This window comes from Pagrus pagrus (genome assembly GCF_965226575.1).
Source record: "Pagrus pagrus genome assembly, chromosome: 16".
NCBI lineage: Eukaryota > Metazoa > Chordata > Actinopteri > Spariformes > Sparidae > Pagrus > Pagrus pagrus.
In genome coordinates this window covers 28,959,182-28,985,509 of record NC_140200.1, presented here as the reverse complement: position 1 = coordinate 28,985,509, position 26,328 = coordinate 28,959,182, and the positions used below count along the sequence as shown (strand labels likewise).

At 39.9% G+C, this 26,328-nt stretch overlaps 1 protein-coding gene across 1 annotated transcript in view; it reads right to left on the bottom strand.

Moving 5' to 3' along the window:
- Positions 1 to 1,560: 1,560 nt before the first annotated feature.
- lama4 (laminin, alpha 4) overlaps positions 1,561 to 26,328 on the bottom strand; it is a 71,237-nt gene continuing 46,469 nt past the window's right edge. The window contains exons 19-40 of the mRNA XM_084377116.1: positions 26,049 to 26,234; positions 25,726 to 25,865; positions 25,209 to 25,373; positions 24,283 to 24,428; positions 22,694 to 22,856; positions 22,460 to 22,593; positions 21,831 to 22,002; positions 19,990 to 20,121; positions 19,746 to 19,888; positions 17,889 to 18,018; positions 15,736 to 15,873; positions 15,037 to 15,170; positions 13,484 to 13,648; positions 13,052 to 13,196; positions 12,736 to 12,929; positions 12,425 to 12,614; positions 12,190 to 12,345; positions 3,930 to 4,089; positions 3,349 to 3,476; positions 3,140 to 3,233; positions 2,213 to 2,332; positions 1,561 to 2,126 (exon numbers count right to left, since the gene is read on the bottom strand). Coding sequence (XP_084233242.1) covers positions 1,981 to 2,126; positions 2,213 to 2,332; positions 3,140 to 3,233; positions 3,349 to 3,476; positions 3,930 to 4,089; positions 12,190 to 12,345; positions 12,425 to 12,614; positions 12,736 to 12,929; positions 13,052 to 13,196; positions 13,484 to 13,648; positions 15,037 to 15,170; positions 15,736 to 15,873; positions 17,889 to 18,018; positions 19,746 to 19,888; positions 19,990 to 20,121; positions 21,831 to 22,002; positions 22,460 to 22,593; positions 22,694 to 22,856; positions 24,283 to 24,428; positions 25,209 to 25,373; positions 25,726 to 25,865; positions 26,049 to 26,234 — 3,281 coding nt within the window. The 3' untranslated portion in view covers positions 1,561 to 1,980. The remainder of the gene's footprint in view (positions 2,127 to 2,212; positions 2,333 to 3,139; positions 3,234 to 3,348; positions 3,477 to 3,929; positions 4,090 to 12,189; positions 12,346 to 12,424; positions 12,615 to 12,735; positions 12,930 to 13,051; positions 13,197 to 13,483; positions 13,649 to 15,036; positions 15,171 to 15,735; positions 15,874 to 17,888; positions 18,019 to 19,745; positions 19,889 to 19,989; positions 20,122 to 21,830; positions 22,003 to 22,459; positions 22,594 to 22,693; positions 22,857 to 24,282; positions 24,429 to 25,208; positions 25,374 to 25,725; positions 25,866 to 26,048; positions 26,235 to 26,328) is intronic.

Below are 26,328 nucleotides of genomic sequence, written 5' to 3'. Positions count from 1 at the left end.
ACGCTGCAAAAATCAGTAGCCTACCATTTCCCATAAAGCGAGCATGATTGATTTTACCTATTTCTTTAGCAATAGCTTTGGTAACATGAATGGGGTGTAGATCTGGCCCTCCTTGTTGAATAAAAACTATGATTACTTTCCAAACTTCTTTATCTGGTTCCTTGGTTCTAGATCTCATTTCAGATTTACTCCTTTTAACTGTGTCTACAGATTCATTGCTACTGCTAGACTCTGATCTTAGTCTCACTTGTTTTCTCCTCACCTCCTCCCAAAACATGTCATCCTCACTATTCCTTATATCACTAGGGCCAGCTCATTCCTCTGCCATTGTCCACTTTACATTCACTGTACAGTAGTTAAATTCAAACCTTCCGCGTTTGTTCTGAATGCGTCCAACTGGCTGTTTCCTACAGCGGCGGGGGAAGACTTTCAGTGTTGCACCCACCCTGCTCTCTACTGTCATTTATTGGTCACTTCACTTCATCTAGTTAACAAACCGGGCACTGCAAAAAACTTAGAGGAATTCGCCATGTATGTGTTTGTATTTATGTGGATATAACAATCAGTGTTGACGGTAAATGTAGTTGATTGAGGCAATAAAATCCTCAGTGTGTGGTATCTTGAAATAGAAAGTTGGGTTATTAGAGTTTTCCTGCTTGCACAGCCTGCCTACATGTACCAGGATGCATTGCATGCAACCTCCTGATGCTCCACCCCCTAATACTTCCTAACTCTGCCCAGCACATGGAAGTGGGCGTTTCAGAGGGGGCTATGTACAAAAAGGCATCTGAAATAAATTACCCACATCATTGCCAATAAAGGGGAGTAATAATAATACTACATAGGCTATTTATTTGTTTTATATGGGGTAGTGTTCTATAATACACATATTTATTCAATATCCTTTAGATATTATACTCACTCTTTGGACCAAAGGGGGATGTTGCGACCTCACCACATGGGCCTAACAATCAAGGGCCTGCATGACCAAACCCAGTGAGCAAAAAGTGGTCTAGATCACGTCTTTTAGAGGTCATTTATGGACATCCAAGACGTCTGAAAGAGGTGGGGAGCCAGAATGAAAGTTTTTTATACATATTTTCTGGACGTTGCATAGACGTTTATATGTCGTTTGTCGACTAATTCTGTCTGTCTGTGGACATCCAGATCATAGCCAGTGTGAACATATATTCTCAACTAATTCTGGATGTCAGTGGATGTCTAGATTATGGCCTGACTGGACGTCTTTTCTCAACGTCATTTATCGACTAATTCTGGCTGTCAATGGACGTCCAGATCATGGCCTGGCCCGACGGACATGATATCAACCTGTTTTTGACGTCCACAGATGTTGGCTGCTCAGTGGGTACGGTAAGAAGTAAGAAGTGCCTATCAAGCCAATCCAACCTGTGGGAAGTGCTTCAGGAAGCATGTAGTGACATTTCTTCAGATTACCAAAAAACAACACGCTTCCCTTCTCATTTACTAAAATATTATTATTATTATTATTATTATTATTAATATTATATGAAGATAAACAAGAAAAATGCCAAGCTTACATTGGATGTTAAATATTTTTTATTCATCAGAAATAAAACAGTACGAAAAAGGAAAGTTTTGAACATGAGCTTGTACAAAAAATGTGCCATTGAGGTTATAAAGAATTAAAGTAAAGACCTTCTGTTAAAAGAAATAATTGAAGTCTAAATCTTGGATAAACTGTAGGTCCCTCAGGATGGATCTGAACCTGAAATCTGTTTATATTCTCTTTATTTCTTAGGGATTTGGTCATATTTTTGGTGTGAGACATTTTCACGTAAAACAATGAACAAGAAATGACAAATTACAGTAAAAGATAAAATAATTACAATCATTGACACAGAGTGAAAAGAGCGGTGACAATAATTCTCTTAATGGTTATGTCTTACAGAAAGGGTTTTTAATGTGTTTGGTCAGTGCTGGATTGGGGATAGTTAAGTGTTATGCTGCTGGACAGGTTCCAACGCTGACTGCTCCACTGACCAGAACAGCTTTGCTAAAGCTCACTTGGATGTTATTGATGGTCAGGTTTCTCATACAGCCCACATAGGCCTTTCTGGTGGTGATGCTCTCTGGGAGGAAAAGATCTGAGAGAGAGAAGAGTACATCACATGATTACAAATGTGTAGAGTTAGAAAAACAGGAGAACAACAGGAATGTGCTCCTGGCTGACCTGGAGTTCCACCAATGAATATTGGCTTCCTGGTATATGTGGAGTTGGGGTTTAGAGGTCCCACCACATGGTTGACCTCAGAGTCCACATCCAGCTGGACCACATTGGCATCCCGGATCACTGAGATCAAGCAGGACAGAATGCATCAGATTAGACAAAAAGCTCTACAGAATCTCTAATCAAACTGGAAAAGGAAACAACTGTTTTGAAAATGAAAACAAGCACTCTGACTTTCTGTTATGAGTCTTTATAAATTGTATGTCCTTATTCCAGTACAAAGATACATACATGTGAGATTAAGTGGTCCTAGATAGCTGATGGGGGACACTTACCTTAAAAAGTTCTTAAAAAGTTATGAGCTGTAAAATAAACTTTAATAAACAACAACAGTGAAGCTGTGCAATGATAACTTTTCATACTCCTTGCAGAATATGCTGCTGCAAAGCTTTAGACCAGGATCTATGAAAGGTCTATATTTGGTATAATTATTACAGCCCAGATGCCAAAATAAAATGTTGGCAATTAACAATTTTGCAAACCACTGATACGTTCACATTTGTACGCGTCATAAGCTACATATCATATTGAAATTCCTACAAAACATGTCATATCACGTTCACATTACATGTTTATGAACCTAAAGAAATGCATTATAAGAAAATGTAAAGTTTTAACAAATCAATGGTTTGCAGAGACCACCATTGCCAACATTTATTCTGCCAATTGTGCATACACAGATCCATTCAACACTGTGACCTGTTCTGATTTGGAATCAGGTATTGAACACATTTAAAAACGCTGTGTTAAGTTACCAACAAAAACATCATATCTATACAACAAATCCCAGCCATTGTTGACTTTTTTCAACTTTTCAGTGTTATTCTTTTTCATTATTTATTTTCGCAGTTTTAATTCAGAAAAGCTCACCAGTGATTCTGTGCCAGTTGCCAGCACACACACCAGGTCTTGGTGACACCTTTGTGAAGAACTCGTGAGAGCCATCGTTCACAAAAACCACCACCTGAAAACACACACCAATACTGTTTCCGTACTTTCTGAACAGAAGATGCATGTTTGATTAACATAACTTGACCTGGATGTGTATATCTCTCTGGATGAGAGTACCAATGGCTTACCTCCCCTTGATGAATGTACATAGTGAAATAGCCCTCTGCTGTCTGCACATGCAGTAGCACTCCAGATGACACACGGGGGCGCACCTCCATCACCAGCTCAAACCTTAGCCCGAGGTCAAAAGTTTCATCTGAAGGAGAGAAGGAGAAAGAACGAGATGAGGTGAGTTCAGGGTACCTGATCCTCTCTGGACTTCACCTTTTTGTCACATTAATCAGCCATGTTTCTCTGCCGTGTGTGCAACAGCTACAGCTCAGTGCCCAAGTTCCTTGGGGCCTTCACCCTCCAGAGACACTGTTTCACCACAGCTGCACTGAGGGCATCATGTTCCCTCTCAACTTCCCCCAATCAAACCCTCTTCATGCACACACAATGGTAAAAGGCCAGAGGGGCTTGTGAGATTTCCAAGGGAGAATCTCATGAGCCATGTAATATAACAGATGCACATGGTGTCACATTTGAGACTGCACAAAATCAATACTTTTCTTTTATACAATTGTACAATTTCTTAGTTTTAGTAAGAAGCTGGTGTACAACAAGCCTGTCTCTTTTCTTTTTCATTAAAAAACTAGTAGAATTGTACCCAGCATAACATATCCTCCTTCCTCTGAGAAGTATGTTCCCGCTTCAGAGAGTCCTTCGTAGCATGGAGTGACCCCAAAAGTCCCTGCCATGGAGGACAGCCACTGCCCATCAAGCTGAAGGTTCTTCAAACAGCCGGTTAAACTGTATGCAGAGTTACTCTATAGAGACACAAACATCAGATGTTTAAACTCAGTTTTAGGTTTCAGGTCTTAGTTTCAGGTCTCTTTTACAAACAAAAAGTTGAACTAAATAAATTATAAAGTTGTGTTTCTGCACTGTAATCTTTGAGGTCTGGCCCCCAGACAAACTTCACTCTGATAGCATCCTTCTTTTCATACATAACAGCACCACAAAAACTTAAAGCATAAAAAATTATATAAAAGTGCAAAAAACCCACAAAACAACGTTTTTGTCATTGTTGGGCCTGACACTGGTTTATAGATGAAATATATGTGATACATCGATTTTGACTTCATTGGAACTTTAACAATGGGTCAAATAAATGTAATGTGAAAACAGTATATACCGTTTTAAAGAAATCAGAGAATGCCCTTCTGTTGCATTTTAGGATTGCTACATTGTAGTCTGTGGGAAGAGCAGTCAGAACTGAGTGGAACTAGACGTCTGCTGGTATGACCGTATATGTTCTGGAATATTCCAAAAGTTTATAAATTAAAGAGTTTTGTAAGAGTTTACTGATTTTATTTCAGAGCTACAGACCTTTATTGAATATTCATGCATTTAATTTTACCCCTGCTGTGTTTGTTTTTTATGGAGCCAGAACGGTGATTTTAAAATTTGGCATCCAAAAAAAAAATTGGCATTGAAAACAAAACCAGTACTGAAAAAAGGAAACATTGGCATTGAAACATTTGTATTGAAAACAGTTGTATTGGCATTGAAACAAGTACTGGCACTGAAAAAGGAAATTAATTAAAATAATTAAAATCTGAAAATCTTATTATTTTATTTTATTGGGATTTTTTGTATTTTTCAATGACAATCTTCAGATTTTTTCTTCATGTCACTTTTTTTTCAGTGACAGATTTTTTTACAATGTCAGTTTTTTTTCAGTGTCACTGATTTTCAGTTTCAACTTTCTGTCACTGTTTTGGCGTCGAGAGGGAGGGGTCTGAGGGGAGGGGCAGGTAGAGCGTGGTTTGCATATCGGCATCTTGAAGAAGTAGCAACCTGCCATCCACTGGAAGCCTCTGGCATGGTGGCATTACTTAAATGTCCTGTTCACCGGGAACTGCAAGTAAGTCTGTTTTTTTCTCTGCTATTTACATGTTTATTCACATGCAACCTGGCCTGTTTGGTTAGCTTTTAACGGCGTTAAGCTACTGACATCCCCAGCACACACACACCATACAGCCTCTCATTTTTGAGCCGCTAGCTCAGCTTCAACGCAGGTAGTAGGCTACACAATAACTCTTACAAGGGCCGCGAATTTGCTTCTGGTGACGATAAAAATGTTCCAGCGGACTCTGTTTCCAGCGCGGTCATGGAGAGTCTGAGCAGCTAACTTACTGAGCTGTGACTACCAGCTCTGCTTTTCTCAGTTTACCTGCCACTGGCAGATGAGCCAGAAAGTTAAATGTGGGCCGTGGGTAAATGGTAGCTAATGTTAAGTCTCCAGCCCTGTGATGTTTTGCCGTTGTGTTTTTCACAAAGACCCTGGCCGAGTTAAAGTTGACTTTGAACTAGGGCCCGACTGATTTATCGGCGAGCTGATTAAATCGGCCGATTATAACCCGTTTGAGACTAATCGGTAATCGGCCAAAACTCGCCGATTGTCGCCGATATTTTCAGAAATAAAATGCAGGGAATAAGACTTGGTTTTACTTTGAAAATGTTCCCCCATTTGAAAAGATCCCCCGACATTAGGCTATTTATCCTGTAGAGGGCGCACCGACCTCATGACAAACTCCATCCACTATCCACTAACCACCTCACAGCACAGCAGAGTGACTGATCTGGAGCAGGCAGCGACAGGGACGCACGGAGGAGAGTGGTCAAGTAGTTGAAAACACTTTTCTGGTCCGAGTTTGATTCATGATAAATCCGGTATATTACTGAGATGATCAGTCGGTCTTCCTGTCGGCGTGAAGAGCAGTAGCTAATGGTGCCTTGTTGTAGGCCTAATGTTGGATGGTTGTCATGTTAATATGCTGCTTGACTCAGCAATAAAAAGGATTTGAAATTATTTTTCTGCCTTTAATTCTTTGTAGAAGTGTCTGAAATGCTCAAAAGCAGCCATTTGTTAAAAAAAAAAAAGTAAATATGTAGATATATTGCTTAAATTAATAAAATTTTAAAACTTTATAAAAAAAAATAAAAATAGGCCGATTAATAGGTTATCGGATTTTTTCCCCCCTAATAATCGGTATCGGCATCGGCCCCAAAAAATCCATATCGGTCGGGCCCTACTTTGAACGGCTAACTATCATTAACCACAGATTAGCTAGCCAACACCTATTAACTTAGCATTTGTTTCAGTGGACCGCTGCCAAACCAGCACAACAGCCGTTCAAAGTTAACTTTAACTCGGCCAGGGTCTTCGTGAAAAACACAACGGCAAAACATCACAGGTCTGGAGACTAACAGTGGTAGCCACATAGAAGTTCCCCTCCCAGCCTGCTGCCATGCTGCTCCCATCAGTCCCAGCAGAGCTCCAGAAAAGTCCCAGCGGCTGGAGTGACCCCCTCCTTTTCCTGGGCGTGACTAGTTTTTACTGGAACTCCACCCATTCAATGAAATACAGGACATGACCAGGGGATGGCGCTTCTCTCACAGAATACAGTACATATCGACAGAGGCGGCATTTAAAGCGTGGCCTCTGGCGGTGAGTGTAAATTCACATAATTCATAGAACCACGAGTACATGTTTGATTTAAGAAGTGAAAATATAACAGACCTAGCTGCTGGAGATGCGCTGGCCACTGTTTTATCTGGAAATAAATTGTTGTAGCTAATAATACCTACTGTCAATTTTTTTAATCACAATTTATTTACTGTGAATCTACATTTAAAGAGGAAAAACTAAGGGAGTGATGAAAAGCCTTTTGGAAGATGTTTGCAGTTGCAGGTATTCAGTACATGCCTTCGACCAGGGAATTAGCATTATCATTGCTCAACCTTTTGTTTGCGCTAATGGGCCACCTATTGGTCACCCATTGTCACACAAATCATGCAATCCTGCAATGCAGCTGGCTGCTCAAATTTGAACATCATTTGTGTTTGTTGTCAGAGCTTAAATCATATGTTCAGACACAAACTTCCAGAAGTATTCCAATTGTGTAAGGAGGGAAATTACGTCTTCTGTGAGAGCTGGACCGGAGAGAATATTATTGGGACCAATATGTATATTACTACTAGTGATACCAGTCATGGAGAATGGCGTGTTTTTTGGTTGGACTCAATGTCCACCCTGTCTGGGCAATAAGTGGCTTGTTGGTTTACAGTACTTTGTCCACTTGTCCACAGGTATTGTCACCTGACTCTGAATGGCTTGCATCAGTGTCTAATATCATGTCCACATCACTCTATCCATTTTGGATGATAACAATCACATCCAGCACCAGCGGCGTCGCCAGACAGATTCCACTGGGGCACGTGCCCCAGTATTGATCTGCAGTGCCCCAGTAAAGATTTCACCAGTAAAAAAATTCACTTCAGAGTTTTAAGTCTACATAGCATAGGCTACGGAATGCGCACATAGCTACTTAATATAATTCATTGCTACTCTATTCACGCCACATACACAATGCGCACATGGCTACTTAAAATGGTAACTTATTCACGTGTAGCGACTTCGGCGTCAACTCGAAGCCGCTGAGAGAGAGAGAGAGAGAGAGGCGCTGCATGAGGTACGTAACGCTAGCCGACAACAACTTGGTAAATATATTATTTTGATTTCGATTTGACTAAAACAGTATTACTCCTGTAGATGGATATCAGAAAGTCATTCACTCGCAGCAGGGATAAAGCAGCAAGGAGGAATGAGAGAGGTAAGTCCTAGCTAGCTAGGCAACATAAATCTGTGTTAATGCTAAGTTAGCTAACCGATTCCTTGTATCAAAACAACCGTATTAATTTGCTGTACAGATAGTGACTTTTGTTAGATAAGGATGGGAAAACCAAAGTGGTGACGAGCTGTCAGTCAGACCCAAGGGGAATTTCCAGTGAGTTTATGAAACAGTTCTAACTGTGGCATAATGTTGGTTATGGTCAGCTGGTTCTGGTCAGGACCTCTGCATCAATGATGAATTTGAGTAAGCTTGTGTTAGTTGACAGATATGGCCTAGGGATACTACAGTGGTTCTCAAATGGTCTATCTTCAGGAAGAAAAACATTTTTCCTTAATCATCAAGTCGTGACCCAAATTTTTAAAACATTCAAATTTATTTCACATAAAATAGCACAGTAATATGGACTTGTCTTGTTAGTCGGTTTGCCTTTGGCTAAAATATTCTTGTTTTGTCACTAGAAAAATGGCTAAAGCTAAAGCATCTGGTTTTGTTGCCACATTGCCATAAATGGAAATGGAAATAATATAAAAGAACCCAGAGATGTAGGGGTGCTTTATTTTTTGTTTTACTTTTGTAAATGTTCAATTTGCAGATGATTACTTCAATTTGCAGATGATTACTGCAATAAATATTTCAAAAAGATTCATTGCTCTTCCTTTTTGCTTTTACCAGTAGCAGTTTAGAAGTCTAGAGTAAAGTGCACAGGTAGGCCAAATGCATTAGTTAATTTCAGGTGGTTAATCAAAGATCCATACAACATAATCTGATATGATTTCATAGTTTAAAGCACTATTTATGTTTTTTTTTATGATAAATAAGTGCTAAAAATGTTTTTGCTTGCGCGCTTTGCACGCTCACATGAATTCTTTGTGCCCCAGGTGTGCCCCAGTACAGTATTAGGTCTAGTGACGCCCCTGTCCAGCACACAAGGATCTGTCCTTGCTGGTGGCATTCCGAAATGGAAAAAAAATTGAATGTTTATATATTATCAGGTTGTAGATAACCTGTAGGAGAAGTGGTGGGGTTAGGGAAATTTACTCCAATATAAAGTGTTTACACATTCACACATTTCACTAGTCACACAATTGTCTGGCTAACCTATTGTACTCTCTGATTATCATCCTGGAAGGTATGCATGCAGCCCCAACACACCCTAAACTACTGAACAGTCACACCTGCTCCAGAGCATCACCATCTCCAAGCATCCCCCACTACTGCTTTGACTTTGAATTGATTAGAAAATGAGCATGAATTTCTTTAGAAGGTCCTGCTTTAAACATTTTTATCTTTAACGCTGTACTTCCTCTGGATTAAATGTAGTGATTTTTCACTATAATTCACTAGTTATAACACTAGCCTATATTGTCAATCCCCCCAAGTTTAATTATACATTTATCAATATTCATGTCATCGCACATATAAACCGTAATTATTACATATATCAACACAAGATTTTAATAGATAAAACTCAGAACAAGAAAATTAACAATTAAAAGTATCTTATTTGATTATGAAACGTTTTATTTTAACACTTAGGCCTAATAATATATATATATATAAAAAAAATAATAATCTAAAAAGCTGGAAACGAGCTGATCTAAAACAAAAACAAAAAAAGAGCCAAGAAAGGAGTTTAGGCAATAGAACAATAAAACAACATACAATTATATAATACAAATTTTATAAACTAATTATAGATTATTATTATCAAATTATACATTTGAAAACGGTCAAAATGACCATCTTGGCCGTTTTAGTGTTGAGGATCATCTCTCTCTCTCTCACTGCTGTCCGCGGTGCTGAACCAAAGAAAAGGATTTTAGCAAGATAATGTAACTTTTTGTGTGTGAAAAACTATATCAGTCACATTGTTATTCAAAGAAAAGTATTTTATATAGGCTACACCTTGAAACACCTTGAAGGTGTCTTTAATGATTGAATTTTGTTATTTATTTACATCACAAATTGATAACTTAATTGTGATAATGTTCAAAGTTATTATTATTATTATTATTACTGAATCAATAAACCTTTAGATTCTTGCCCATAGACTGATAAGTGTTGTGTTTACAAATGAGCAATAGGCTATATCCAGATTTCTTCAGATTTTTATTGCCAGCGGGGGGGGGGGGGGATCCGTTGTGTGATAGCGGCGCGGAGAGTCCGCAGCTGGATTTTGCAACCACGGTCAGTAGTATTAGCAGGCGTATAGGCAAACAAACAAACAACAACCACAACAACCATTATTCATGGTATTATTACATTTGTGGGAAGTTATTGTAATAAAGATTTTCACTTCCCCACAAACATAATAAATCCCCGCACACGTAATAGTTATTACATTTGTGGGAAAGTGCGTGTTACATTTGTAGTAGGCAGCGGCTATTACGCTTGTGGAAAATGTATTACATTAGTGGGTTTATTACATTAAATGCTGCAGATTTTTATTACGTTTGTGGTTTATTACATTTGCGGACATTATTACGTTGGCGGGCGTTACACGGTCACTTAGGACCACACTTTCATTTTACACATACAGTCTCATGCGTGTATATTCACGGACACGTCGGCATGTTGTTTATTTATTCGTTAGGGTTTATTTGCGCACCGTATGCTTCAGTGTTAACATTAAAACCACCACAAGGCAAACATTTACTAGAATGCAAAATCTGTAGACAAGTAAACTGTGAGTGATATACATTTTTATTTGTGCTCTGTGTTTATTTATCTTTGAAGCTACTGATATCGCCTGTTTTGGAGGCAATTTATCTGAGGGAAAAAAGAAAGGAGGAAAAGTGATTGACAGATTAATTCGGGTCAAAATCACTGCTCCTCCCGTGGACAAATGAGGCGCTGCAGCTGATTTTCACACAGGCTGCAGAGGGGCGTTAACAGTCGTGGCTGCATTCACTACGTCATCGCGGGGGATTAAATTATCCCCACGGGCCAAGCGGGAGCCCATCACGGAGCTGCCACGGACCAATCATGGTCCCGCAGAGGTCCTACCAGGGAATCGGGGGAACTTCGAGTTGGCTACTACTGTAACATTAGCTACCATTTACCCAGGGTCCACATTTAACTTTCTGGCTCATCTGCCAGTGGCAGGTAAACTGAGAAAAGCAGAGCTGGTAGTCACAGCTCAGTAAGTTAGCTGCTCAGACTCTCCATGACTGCGCTGGAAACAGAGTCCGCTGGAACATTTTTATCGTCACCAGAAGCGGCCCTTGTAAGAGTTATTGTGTACTACCTGCGTTGAAGCTGAGCTAGCGGCTCAAAGATGAGAGGCTGTATGGTGTGTGTGTGTGTGTGTGTGTGTGTGTGCGTGTGCTGGGGATGTCAGTAGCTTAACGTACACAGCTGAAGCCCTGCTGTTCATCATGTCAATGTTAACGTCCCAGGCTATGTTACTGTTAGCCGCTACTATTTACCGCCAGGCCAGTGACACATGACGTTAATTTATTCTTCTGCCAAAACCGACTTTTAGCCGTGTTCGGCGCTTGGCGGGTGTTTATTTTTGATCCTGCATTAACCACAGGTTAAGTTAGCCAACACGGCTAATGTTAGAAACTTACATGTTCCAGCGGACCTCTACAAAAACAGCATAACGGCCATTAAAAGCTAACCAAACAGGCCGGGTTGCATGTGAATAAACATGTAAATAGCAGAGAAAAAAACAGACTTCATTGCGGTTTGAAAGTTCCCGGTGAACAGGACATTTTAGTAATGCCACCATGCCAGAGGCTTCGGGCTGATGGCAGGTTGCTACTTCTTCAGGATGCTGATATGCAAATTATATGCAAACCACGCTCTACTTGCCCCTCCCCTCAGACCCCTCCCTCTCGACGCCAAAACAGTGACAGAAAGTTGAAACTGAAAAATCAGTGACACTGAAAAAAAACTTACATTGTAAAAAAATCTGTCACTGAAAAAAAAGTGACATGAAGAAAAAATCTGAAGATTGTCATTGAAAAATACAAAAAATCCCAATAAAATAAAATAATAAGATTTTCAGATTTTAATTTTTTTAATTAGTTATCTTTTTCAGTGCCAATACTTGTTTCAATGCCAATACAACTGTTTTCAATACAAATGTTTCAATGCCAATGTTTCCTTTTTCAGTTCTGGTTTTGTTTTCCATGCCAGTTTTTTTTTTGGATGCCAAATTTTAAAGTCACCGTTCTGGCTCCATAGTTTTTCATGTTAAATCTCTTGAACTTGAAACAATACCTGAACATTCTTCAGGGCTCTTCCTGGAGGAACCCCTCCAACAAAAATGGGTCTGCTGACATGCCAGGAGGCGTTGCTTCCCTGAGCATTGTCTTCCAGCACTGTGAGCCCATCAATTATTAACCGCCCCATGCTCCCATCACGGATAAAAATAACCTTAGGGGAGAAGAGAAATTGTTGACACATAACTAAACATGCATCCACTCATGCATACATACAGATTGAGAGAACTTACATTGTGCCATGCACCGTCATTGTATTTCTCCTTGCTCTTGATTTTTACTCTTTGCTCTGCTTCGTTGAAGGTGTATACAAGCTTCCCGTGGGCCAGGAAGAGAGCCATGAAGTTGTCCTCTTGGACATCAGATACATAAAAGATGAGGCCAAAGGATGAGTGTGTCTTCAGGGACAAGGAGAAGTGAGACCTGGGAGGTGGTAGGTGCATTTTGTCATGTTTGCAGACAGAAAGAAACCTTGAAAGTACATGTGCAGAGTTAGCTTTTAAAAAGACTTGACCTTGAGGTTACTTGGAAAGAGTTGACATACCTCTCAGAAAGGGAGTCTGGGAGGGCAGTGTAGTGCTGCCTGCTGTTGGCAATGCCACCATAGTGGAATGCTTGGCGAGTTGCTCTAGGACTTGTAGAGAGGTAGCAGGGTTCAGTGTTCCCCTCTGATGGTTTTTGGTCATCACTCTTCAGTTCCATCAGGCCCAGAGGGAGGCTGGACTTCTCCCTGCTCACCTATAAGAACGTTTATTGGATGTCAGGATGGCTAAGATCATTGCAACCAAAAGAAAAAAAAGATAGATCCCCATAAAAACAGTGTTCATCTGGGTATACTGAAGACATTCTTTTCATTTTACCTTATGTGATTTGGCTCTCGAAGTGTGTTCCCTGTGCCTTGACAGCAGAGCAGCAGGGGGGCGCTGGACTGGACAGTCCTGTAAGGAGGTCTGGACCTTCTCTGTGTACCGCTGGAAGTCCTCTGGTTCAATGTCCCGGTCCTGTCTACAGGAATACAGGTAGGAGTGACTGGCAGAGAGCTGGCTTTACGCTTTTAACACACCAACACGTAACCATAGAAACAAACTCTTTGTCCTTTACTAGTCGCTCACAGCTTTATTTGTGAGTCTCTTCCTCGCATTGAGGGAGGTGGGGCAGAGAGCTCTCAGAGTAAACTCACTTGCAGTCTGAAGAGATATGAAGGGGTCAATTTGGCCTGGTGTAACCTGTAGAGCAAAGTAGTTTCAACCACTCTTATTCTAGGCTGTAGTGACTCTTCAGTGGTTATTTACCTGTTGATGTAGGCATAGCTGATGCAGCCTGTGAAGTTCTTGAAGCTGCTGCTTGGAGACCCTCCATAGTAGAAGGTCTTTACTGCAGAGCCTGATGAGGATCTCGTAGCTGATGATGGACGTTTCTTTTCCTGCTTGTCTTTGTCGTCGACTAACAGTGAATACCTAAGGTGAAAAGTTGAAACAGTCAGTACTTCTAACATTTACTTTTCCTTAGTCAGCAGTACTTAGTCACCTTCTTTTCTAACTTCCTACCTAGTGTATCACTATCACTATCACTATCACTATCAGACATGTCTCTCCTGTATCAGTTTGCTCTCTTGTGAACAAAAAATGGATATTTGGATGGTTCAAACCTGTGTGGGGTTGTTTTTTGTAAAAAGGAATAATCACATGTAATTTGTCAGCCAATTTTGACCAACCCAACCTAGACCTCAGTTGTACATAGGAGTTTTTCTGGAATTACTCAGACTTCTGACCTTTTTTTCCCCTGAATTCTGAATTTAAAGTCAGAATTAGGATTTTTCTTTCAGAGAAAAAAACATCAATATTTTAACATTAAACTCAAAAAAACAAGTGTCAGAATTCTGAAACAAATAGTCCGAGCTCAATTTATTTTTTTACTGCGGCCCTAATCTTCTTATATACATATGTGTTGAGCAATTAAAGGATAAGTACCGTTTTTTACAACCTGGACCTTATTTCTGGCAAAACATATGGTCATTTACTCACCCAGATAACTTTGGTGTCATTCGGCGTCGTTCGGACGAAATTAGATCCAGTGTAGCGGCGATATATCCATATAATGGGAGAGACGGGGCAGCGACACACAGCCTCTATATAACGCATTATCTGCCACGAAACTAGTTCATTTCATCAATATTTTGTTATGAAATGCTAGCGCTATTAGCCTCTGAGTCCGGGCTCGTCCGTTATCAACATCCGGGGTCAAACTAGCAGTAGCAGCTACAGGTAAACAAGCCGCGCTGTCGCGGGTGCGCGCGCAGCTCAGAGACGACATCTTCCAGGTCAGAGGTAGTAGATCAGCCTACAGACCCCGGATGTTGACAATAGACGAGCCCGGACTCAGAGGCTAATAGCGCTAGCATTTCATAACAAAATATTGATGAAATGAACTAGTTTCGTGGCAGATAATGCGTTATATAGAGGCTGTGTGTCGCTGCCCCGTCTCTCCCATTATATGGATATATCGCCGCTACACTGGATCTAATTTCGTCCAAACGACGCCGAATGACACCAAAGTTATCTGGGTGAGTAAATGACCATATGTTTTGCCAGAAATAAGGTCCAGGTTGTAAAAAACGGTACTTATCCTTTAAACAATCTTAAAATGTAATTACTGGGATAACTATAATAACTATTCTATTTAATAGTAATTCTGCTCTCTCTTTATGTCTAAAGTGAAGTGACGTCTAATTAATGTGTTGCAGTTGAGAGGAAACACGATGAAGATTTCGCTGAAATCAAAACCCAACACAGGTGTGCACAAAAGGTGTTAGAAAGACCCTGCACCTGTGAAGGTGAAAACTTACTTCTGATTGTTCACTGAGGCCACTAAGAAGTGTGTCCTTCCATCATTGTATTGCTTCTTGAGAGATTTAACTCGTGTGCCTCTGGAGTTCAGCACCACTGCTCCGTTCTCGAGGGAAATGCTGAATTCATCAGACTGAAGAGTAGAAAATTAGATTATAGTTATTACTTAGCAGCACAGGAAAGTCATTCATCTATTTTTTTAATCATATCAATGGTCAATTCTTGTCTTGACTTATGATTATTGTGAAAATTCTCGTTTTAACCCCAAATTCTTTAGGAAATTAAAACTGCACCAAAAACCAATCTTCCAACCTAACTATTTGAAATTCAGCATTATACCACTTTGTGAAATGCAACTGTTTGCCATTTCAAATCAAATCAAATCAAATCAAATTTTATTTGTATAGCCCAAATTCACAAATCACAGTTTGCCTCAGAGGGCTTTACAATCCGTACAGAGACGACACCCTCTGTCCTTCGACCCTCGATTCGAGTGAGGAAAAACTTGCCCCAAAAAAAAGCCCTTTTAACAGGGAAAAAAAAATGCGGAAGAAACCTCAGGAAGAGCCACAGAGGAGGGATCCCTCTCCCAGGACGGACAGACGTGCAATAGATGTCGCATGTACAGAGCAGATCAACGAGATCACAATGTATTCAATTGCACTAGAATTTGCATCCAGACATAGATTAATGCATACCCCTTCACTGTGATAGAAAAGCAGCCCGCTGGGCTGCAGTGATCTAAAGTTGAGTCCTCCCTCAAAGTTGTCGAAGGGTGAAATCTTCGCTGTTGAACCCAGGTAGCTCTCTCCAGTGAAATAGGCTTCTCGGGACATCTGTAACAATAAAAACATACCAAGCTTTCATCACCTATTGCCTTTAATTCTCCAATCAGCTTACAGTTCAGTGAGCCCCAATGGGAATATCAATTGACTCATGTGGAAGCTGAGAACAGCCAATAAGTTTCTCTCAGATGAGAGTGAAAGTTTGTGTGCAGATGGTTGTGAGTCTGTGGGCCCTATTTAAATGGTCTGGTCTAAAGCACATGGTGCAAGTGCATTTGGGATGTGTCCAACTCCCTTCTGCTAGTTAAAGCAACACTAGGTAATTTTTCGACCTTAAAATAATGTTTCTAAACTCAATTAAGTGGTAGAACAATGGTTAATAGGATGAACGGTGACGCCTCTGCAGCCTGAGAGGGGTCGCGCTGGCAGAAACCGCACTGTGTAACTTCCCAGATCGGGTCGGCACATACCTGACGTAAAGAAGTCATCTAGTGCGACCTGCTTTATGACACGTTTATTCGTCGGTGGATTTAGCCAGCAGCTACTTGGATTTTTTGTAAACCAACGCCATGGCCGAGCCAGCTAAAAAAGCCAAGAAGTTATTGTCTGAAGAAAAAGAGAAAGTGATATAACATGAGCCGGACGCGGATAAATATTAGACCAGCTTACACTCGGTGGTGCAAGCTGAAAGAACTGATGGCGACCTAGCCTAGATGCTACTGGATTTGTAAGTCATATATTACATATATACATATTTATTACCTTACCGGCTTTTACTTTGAGTTGATTCGTTGTTATATGGTGTTCATAGGGGCTCTATTTGTCCACAGTTTATAACCGTAATAAAGCCAGGAGATAAGCTAATGCTGTCCGTTTCGATAGCTTGCACGTTTTCATGTAGTGACTGTTAACAATGACTAACTTACTAAAACACTATGACCGTCTTGTCTTGAAAAGTTGCAGATTCCTTAGTTCATGCAGATAATCAACGTAATTGTTGAACAGTGTGGTCGGGAGGTAACGTTAGGCTATTGTTGTTATCGGTAATGTTAGCATGCTACTTAGCTACTGTTATCTACCGAGTTGGTTGTAGTTATTGCACCAAACACAACGTCAGGTTGCACGTTTTCATGTAGTGACTGTAAACGATGACTAACTTACTAAAACACTATGAACGTCTTGTCTTGAAAAGTTGCAGATTCCTTAGTTCATGCAGATAATCAACGTAATTGTTGAACAGTGTGATCGGGAGGTAACGTTAGCATGCTACTTAATGTTGTCATACCGAGTTGGTTGTAGTTATTACGCCGAACACAACGTCACAACTTGCGATTGTATTTAGTAACTCCCGAAAATATAGTTACATTTTCAGACGTTACTAAACACATTCACGCCCAAGCGTTGTGTTTTGGAAGTAACTTGGTGCAGTCACTATAACCAACTCGGTATGAGAATAATTCTAGCATGCTAATGTGCTGTGCAGCCTAAATGCTAACAAACTACCAACTGCTATCTCTGAATCTAGCTTGTTGATGTTTCCAAACAAGGCTTTGTAATTCGCCGGCTCCGTCAACAAATTCATGTGTATTCATTTTCCCCAGGGATGCTCATACAGCAACAATATTTACGACACTGGTATGAGATAATTGCGCTTCTCAACCAGCCGGGGGCAGTAATGAGTCCAAACTACCTAGTGTTGCTTTAAATAGCAGATAATCAGGTCGTAAAGTACAGCACAGGGTGGCAAGGGCTTGTATGTAGACTCTTCAGTAGTCATGGGTGTGTTTTAAATGTAACAAATTAAACCAATCCGAGTGTCATCTCCCATTCCTTTGATGAACCAGGGGCACCAGGACCTGGCACATTGCTAATAAATAGTGACACTTGTTTTCACTGAGGGACAAGGTGGTCTCAGCTGCTGGACCCTCTGGTCTCTGTGTGTTCTCTGTGTGCCACTTTGGTGTCACATAGAACCCCCTATGTGCAATCTGCATTTCATTCGTATTTGGCACTGATGCCGGAGGACATATGCAGCTACAGTCTGTGGTGGTGGAAGGAGCACTTACAAAGGACTCCTCAGGGCAGCCGCTGCTGATGCCAATGGTGCCAGGCTCCTCCAGCAAGTTGAAGTCTTTTTTCTGGAACTGGAAACCTTTCACACAACCTTTCAGGCCTGTGACAGCAGACAGCTCAGGCCTGTGGTGATACACATACTGTCAATATCTTATAGTGAAATTCTAAATTCGTATGTAAAATATATCCTTCTTGTGGTGTCAGTGGGGCTTATCTAAAACTCTAGGAGTCACATAGTTGCCTCAAATTATTACTGTCGAGTAAAGGAACTACGAGGAAATCTCTTGACAAACATGAAGTAATGAGTTGAAACTTTAAAGGAAAATTCACCCAAAAATCAAAATTCAGTTATTATCTACACAACCCCATGCCAATAGATTGTTGGATAGTCCACAAAGCAAAATAAAATGGGTCCTTACAGCTCGTTTGGCATAATCCTCCTCTCTTGAAACCCGAAGATCCCAAATTGATTTGATAAGATGTTACTATAGCTGCTAAGCTAAAAGTGTTAGCACAAACATCTGAATTGGGTGCATGAGCTCCGCAAGGGTGTAAATAATGTCTTTTCAGATCAATATCTCTGGGCTTCTAGAGCCTTGGATAATGCCGTACTAGCTGTATGGAGCCATTTTATGTTTTCTTTTTCAGTTTTTTACTTTTTAAAACAAGTCCCCATCTACCTCAGTTGTTTAGGACAATGCTACAACACTGTTTTGCTGTGAAGCTTAAGAAATGTTGTGTTGTGGACAACGAAACATCACCTGACTTTGGTTGATCAACTCTGTTGGTTGGTCCATGGTTACTACCAAATGTGCTTGTCTAGCCCATATGAATGTGAATTCAGAGAATTGTTGTAAAACATTTTTTTCCCTGAATAAACAATGGTTGTTGTTGATGATGACGATGACTTTCTATCAGCATGTGGGTGAACCCAGCATTTGGGTAAACGTGTCCTTTAAAGTGAATTCCAACATTTCTTTCTAAAGGCTGCAATAATACTTTTTGGGCCACTTGGGGTCAAAAGAACTTCACAACACATGTTAGCAAACATATCCAGCAGAGACAAATAACATCATTTGGAGTCATGTTTCTGGCCACCTGACAATTATAGCTCCCCTTTCAGCTCCAATTTGGTTTCCATCAACATCTGTGTGTCTGCTGTTTGGTGCTGTGCATGTTGTGCAAAATTATTTATTAGAGCTTTATTTTTTTCCTTTTGGGTGAAAACAACTTTCTGCTGCTGCTGCTGGAAACAGAATTGATGAGCACAGAATATGAGGGTTGTAAAACAAATACAATGATCTTGTAAAGAGTCTAAATAGTTCTGCAGAGCTGCAGAGTTTGGTAATAATTCTTTGTGGATTTGTCAGTGATAACATTTACACAAGCATATTTAATTCATTATTTGCATAATATAAAGAACACTAAGCTGCATTTATTGCTGTTTCCAGTGAAAAGACCCACTATACCCACTGTAAACACCCTGTTCAGCATAAAACAGCAGAATTACAACATTATCATCTAACAAGTGGAGACTGTAGCTGCTAAGGAGCCAGACTTGACAACACCCTCCCCAGCCACAATGTGTTCACCCTGCTGCCTTCTGGCAAAAGATACAAAGGTATCTGTTGCCGTACCACCAGAGTACAGAGCATCTTCTTTTCTCAGGCTTTGAGACTCCTGAACTCATCCTCATATGTGCTCTTACTGTAGCTGCCACTTAAGGTATCCAAAGGGTGAGGCCCAATTCACCTTTAAGTGTTTTGGTCTACACGTTGGAAATATGTTCCTGAAAACAGATTACTATTGTCTTGAGTGTAATACATCTTTTTATAGAGAGATAAACTCACCTGGATTTAAGAATGCTTGAGGGAGCCCCACCTATGTAGATATCTGAGAAAGGTAGAGTGGTTTTCGGATTCTCCATAGATTTAACATGGCTCTTGTCCACCAGTAGGATAACCTTCTTTGACTGATGGTAGATCACTGACACCTGTACAAACAGCCCAACACTAACAGTTACAGCAACACGTAACTCATTTACAAGTGCAAGTTGAAATTGTCTGACAAGCTAAATCAGAACAAATAATCTACCTCATGGTATCGTGCATCATTTATTTGCAGCTTTGGTAAGTTGTTCTCCAAAAGTTGAGGCCCACTGCTGAAGCCAAAGTTGTACATTAGGCGCAGGAAGCCATTCTTTAACTCTAAAAGGAAATATTTATCCTGAAAAGAAGAGGTCAAAATGCATTAAGATCTGTCTGTGACACTTGAGCCAAACTGAACAAAGAAAGATAAATATATGCTTCTTTCTACACTTCATCAGTTGTTACTAGAAAATGCATTTCCTGCTAAAAATGCAGTGTGAATGCAGAAATGCAATTACTGGAATTGTAGAAATTCCCTCACACTGCCTTACCAAAAGTCAGGATTCAATCTGGTGATCTTGCGGTTCAGTGCATAGGCATGAGTTGTACAGTATGCTCAAACTTCTAGGTCACTCTGCCAGACAGCAATGTTTATGTGTATGCCAACATGTGTTAATAAAAGTAAAATAAAAATCATAAAGCTTGAGGGATGTGTAATATCTTTTTAAATGTTTTGGGCCATTTGACTGCTTTATTGTGATAGGACAAGAAAGAGTGAAAGAAAATGGAAGGAGAGAATAAGTGGGGATGACATGCAGCAAAGAGCCACAGGGTGCATAATGTCAGCCATCAGACATCCATAGCAATAAAAAAGATGTACTGGGCACATAAAAATGCAAGTGATGATGATTATTATTATTGGTCAAATGTGTCCATTGTAAAGCCATGCTAGTGGATCAATGAGGCTAACATGCTCACAGTGACATTGCTGGTGTTTGATAGGTATAATTATTAAATTCAGTGTTTTAGCATGCTGACATGTACTATCAGTACTGAATATAAGATGAACACTGATGGGAATGTCATTAGCTTTAAAGGTCAAAAACCGATGTATTGGATGGATCGAAGTTTTGACCTGAAATGGCACTATAGATTAAAAAATACTCGGCTCACCAAAGTTAATACAATTTATCCTGAGGGGAACATGAATGTGAACCACATGTTCAATCAGTAAATATTGAGATATTTCACTGAATAACTGAGAACTTTAACCTGCTGGTGGTGCTAAGCAATAGTCTGGGGATCGTAGAAGTCAATGAGTGTCCTCCTCTGAGGGACATAAATATCTGTACAAAGTTTCATGGCCATCCATCTCATAATTGATAAGATCTTTTGATTTGTAACATTTGTAACATTTGTAAGTGTTAGGCCCTTTGATGGACATTATTATTATGAAAGCCACCATATGATGCATTATAGGATGGTAGAACAGTGATTAGTGAACATATCTACTAGTCTGAAGATTGTGGGTTCAAATTTAGATGTGGACATGTGGTATTTTATTTTAAGATGTTTTTTCTGAGATTATGCTAAGATTAAGAATGAAAAAATACTTGAATCAAGAATTATTTGCTTATATTTAGTGTATTTCACTTGTGATTGTCCTGAAACAAGTCTCGTTTCAAGTAATAGGTACTTGACTGTGGGTTCTTTGAGATATTTTTACTTGTTTAAATAAATCTTGACAAGAGCAATTGGCAATTTTCTTTTCTATTAGCAGATACTTTTGCTTATTTTCAGGAATATTTTCCTAATTTTACTGCTTTTTTGTTTTTCAAGAGCTAACTCTATAGTGTATATATGTGTGTGTATATGTGGGTATTTCTCTGTAGATCCTCTTAATTAAGTACATTGAGGTCAAATATTGTCATATAAGGGGTCACAGTGACACAACATTCACCAAATGGTCATTTTTTTCTGTAAAAATGGTCAGCCTGAGCTGTCAGACTTGTGCTTATATGTCAGTGCAAAAGGTGTCTTTAGGTCTTTTGTAGTCTTTCGACTTACCCCATTGACCATGAGGAAAAGGACACCACTGTTTGCAACAGTTCGCACTGCAATATCGAATCTTGTTACAACACCAAATTTGCCCCTCCTCTCAATGTTATTGATGAGTGCGTAGCCTGTTCCATCAAACAGGTAGCTAGCAATACGACTCTGGGAAAAAGCCAACTTGTACCTGAGGGCAGAGAAAGAAACATCATTTAACACTTTCAACATTTTGAAATTGTTTTTCAAATAATACATTTGTATACATCTCATATACTGTAACACAAAAAAAAAGTAAAATGAGAGGGCTGAATTAGCCAAAAGTGCCAGGTTGACTGAGTATCAGTGAGTTGGTTTTGTCATTTGATTTGACTGTTAAACAATTGCTTAATAAATGGTTTCTAAACCAATATTCATTGTTAATTGTAATCCTGCAGCTAATCTTTATAATACTTTGTAAATGGTTAATACTGTAAATTTCTGTGCATTTCATCTTTAAACATTATTTAGATAGTTATTATAAAGTTGGTGCTGATGTTTATACATTGTCTGTTAACAGTCAAATAACTATTAACTAAAGTTATTAATGGTGGCTGTAAAATGTTATTTTCCCTTTAACTGGTTAATACGGCCATGCAAATCTGTACCTGGGGCATGGCGTTGATGTAATGACATCGATTTTGTGAGTCTGTTTGAAATTGTACAGACTGATGACATCGTTGTTCAGCAAACCCAACTCGATGCAGCCCACAAAAGGAGCAAGACTCAGAGGAGGTGGAAGCTGTGTAATTAAACAAAGACAAACATGTCATCATTTAGGAAGAAAAGGATGATTTTATAAGGATTTATTTGTATCAAGGAATGTTTGGAAAAGCCATTACCCTGACATCTGGTGGGACACCACCAACAAAGAACACTATATCCTTTGGGTCGATGTCAAACAGTGAATCAGTGCCTGGAGCCTCTCCCTTCTGAATAAACTTCTGCTCGTCTGTAGAGCTCTGACTGGGAATGGTCAGGAAGACTTTCCCATGTCTGCCGAGCCTGCAAGCAAAGAGCACAAAAGGTTTTTTTTTTTTTAAATTGCACGAGGGGACTGTAAACGGTGGCAACAAGATGGTGATGATAATACAGTCTGCTTTTTCCACTTTGACTGCATGTGAGCATGTGCGCTCAGTCAGCTCAGAGCGTGGTCCATCTGTCGAGTGTAACAGCTTGATCCAGAATGCTGTGGTGGAGACTAGTCTCTTTAAGGATGTGAGCCCAACAGTCTCTGACTTCCTGTTGTTTGACCAGCGTGTCCCACTTGTCCATTTCTTTTTCCTGCCACTGGACATTAGCCAGGAGCAGCCTTAAAATCCAAGCTGGATTAGCATTACTCTTATCACGACTCTCTTCCTCCCTGGGGCAGTCCGGATGGTCAGGCTGGATGGTCAAAAGATGCCATAGACAGTGATCGTCTCAAAATTCTGCTTTTAATCCAAAACTTGCGCTTTCTTCTCCAATGCTGATCAGTTTATTTCTGACAAAGGCTGTACATGTTTCAGCAGTAAAGCCAAAAAAACCAACAATGTAGCAAAATTTGAAGGTGCAACTGGCTGCTGCATCAATCTGTATCTACTGTGAGATCAGATCATTAACACAATCATTACCATAATCAGTGCTTCCAAAGTTCTACATAAAGCTATGTGTTCCATTACGGTTTGTTCTCAAAAATGTTACCAAGAGTAGGAAGAAGAATTTAACACCACAGAACTACAGGTAGTGCTGCTGGAAATTGTTACAACAGCTGCCAAAGATGTGTTATCAGAGCAAAGCTATGCTGAAGCAAAGTGGTCTGTAACTTAAAAGGGGTTGGTGAAGGGGGTGTGACGAACAAGATAGGCTGGAGAATAATAGTGGGTGATGTTAACTTGTGGATAGTAACCTGGAAAGAGGCCCGAGGCAAAAAAAGAAAATATCTGTAGCAAATACTGAACTGACCAATCAAAATCACAGTCTAAAAAAAAGAAGAAAATGGGAAAGACAAAACAAACACAGAAACAAGAAAAATTCTCAGTTTTATCAAAGTTATTTTGATAAATTGGCAAGCCCTGATGATAATGATATTTTACATTATAAATTAAAGGTGGTCTTTGGATTTTAATTTAAAAAGTCAAAAGTTATGTCTTCATTCAGTATTACTCACCAAATCCCATTGTGTGTATCCTTGAGGTCTAACAAACATGTTGACATTCTTCTTCTTCACTGCCTTTCTTGCTCATTGCTATGCCAACACTTCTGTTGATCTGTTTTATTTTGTCTTATATTTGTATTGTCCTTGATTGCAGTAACACATAACATTCCACATTCTTTCAAATCATAGTTGTTTGAAAAAATCATTTGACAAGTTTTATTAAATCAATTATATGTGCCTCTTGTCCCAGTGATTCTTGCAATAGGCCTAAAGTTCAAACCTAAATTGAATTACCTCTCTACTTTAATGTAGTTAAAGACTGCAGGCCATTGGCTGACAGGCTTTGAACTCAGTGGGATTTCAACATCTTCACCCCCGAGGTTGTACACGTACACCAGGTTGTCATTCTTGATGGCCAGTCCCATGTAGTCTTTTCTACCCTGTGAGCAAAAACAGCAGAAAAACCTCATCATATGTTGCATCATGGTGAGTTCCTACCCTGTTCATTTTCCCATCATGGCCTTTGTTCTGTCATTTTACAATGCTTCACTACTGCTGCATGAGTTTCCAACATGGAGATGATAATATTTTATGTGAAGTCACCTTAAGGATCGAGAACACCAACATCCTTCATTTTCGACATCTAATAGTGCGCATGCTAAGGCTATTATTCCACAGTGAAAAACCAAGGCAAATGCCACTGCATTAATTACAGTGGCAGTGAAATCACTAGATGAAGTGTCATTAAAGAGAACAAAGAGGCCTCACATTGGGTAGCTGCACTGTTTTCTGTTCCACAGTAGGCGGGAAAAAAACACTATTTATGTGAATGAACTCCAACTTTAAAGGAGCACACATCCACTATGTCACAGGCCTGTCTTGGAGACCTTTTGAAAGTGGCAACTGTGTGATTTCAAAGCCTGTCATTCCTGCCTTCATGACCACAACAAAGTATTCATGTCCACAAGCTGCTTGCTGCCTTTCATCTTTGCCCTGGGCCTCTCGGTGGAAGTTGGTGAAGTTTCAGCGTCAGATCTGAGCCAAAAACACTTCCTTGCTAAGTAGAACTCACATACTCAACAGATGCACTAGCTTTTTTACTTGATGTAATGGGTTCCATCTGTATTCACTCTGAATTCCTCCTGGTAGGCATTTGTTTTATAGTAACTCATTAACCCAAATGGCAAAGCAACCATTTTGGTTTTCCCATGATTTCTCACACTTCTGTCTCCCAGGTATAAGATGAAACGGTCCTCTATGGGATCCTTGTCAGGGTCCACTCTCATGAACAAGCTGATGGATGTCACTGTCTTCAGTTCTTCCAGGTTGCTGTGAGGATGAACCTCCACTGAGGACTGACCGTTGAACTTCATGGACACTTGGACCTGGGTAGAAAGCAAACCAGAATGACTTAAGGGTGCCATTTGTAAGAAAAGTACATTTTTGAGTGTCATTCCCAATTCGTCAAAAACTGACGCATTCGGATGCATCCTACAATCCCAATGCGAAAAGTTGATTTTTGAGTTTCATTACTCACTGGAACTCCAAGTGTAATGTTAGCTAGCCAGAGTCAATGGATGTCTATTAATCTTAAGGCATGCAATAAAAAAACTTTTTGGTCTTGTTCTATGCATGAATCCTTAATGGTTAGTAAGTGGGAAACACGTCTAAAAGGGAGCACGATTTGACTTTCCGAAATCAAGCATGTTGAAATCAGGTTCAAAGGAATGAACGAACTTTTTTGGCCACACTCCTGGCCTGGGCTATGAGCTCTCTGATCCTCATGATGTTGGTAGTCACATTGTTGACAGGCTTCTTCTCCTCAACTACCTTCAGCTTATCCAACAGCTCAGGAACGAGCACATTCAGGTTGTCAACTGTAAATTACATCAAATAAGAGGAAATAAGAATTTATACTGGATGACATACAAGGATATACAAGGAAATGGGAAAGTGAGAAAATGCATAACAGGCTTAATACATGTTTGTTATATGGTAGCTACTTAAAATATCCAAGATGTACATATGTGTTGCAGAACACACTGAAGTGGTTAAGATACCTGCTTCCCCAGCAGACAAGACGGCCTGTTCATAAGCAGCTGTAGAGTATTCATTGTTTCTCATGTTGCTGGCCCACTCCTCCACCTTACTGGTGATGGGGGTGATGTTTTGAAGTACCTCTGCTGAGCGGTTTAGAGTTCCCTCAGCCACCTTTAGGGTGAACTCTAGGCGCTGCGGTGTCCTGTCTAAAAATGTATGCAGAGGGTGAGAAAGAGAAAATTCTGTTATATCAAAATCAACGCTGTATGGTAAACAGGATGGGCAATGTTTAGCTGGTTA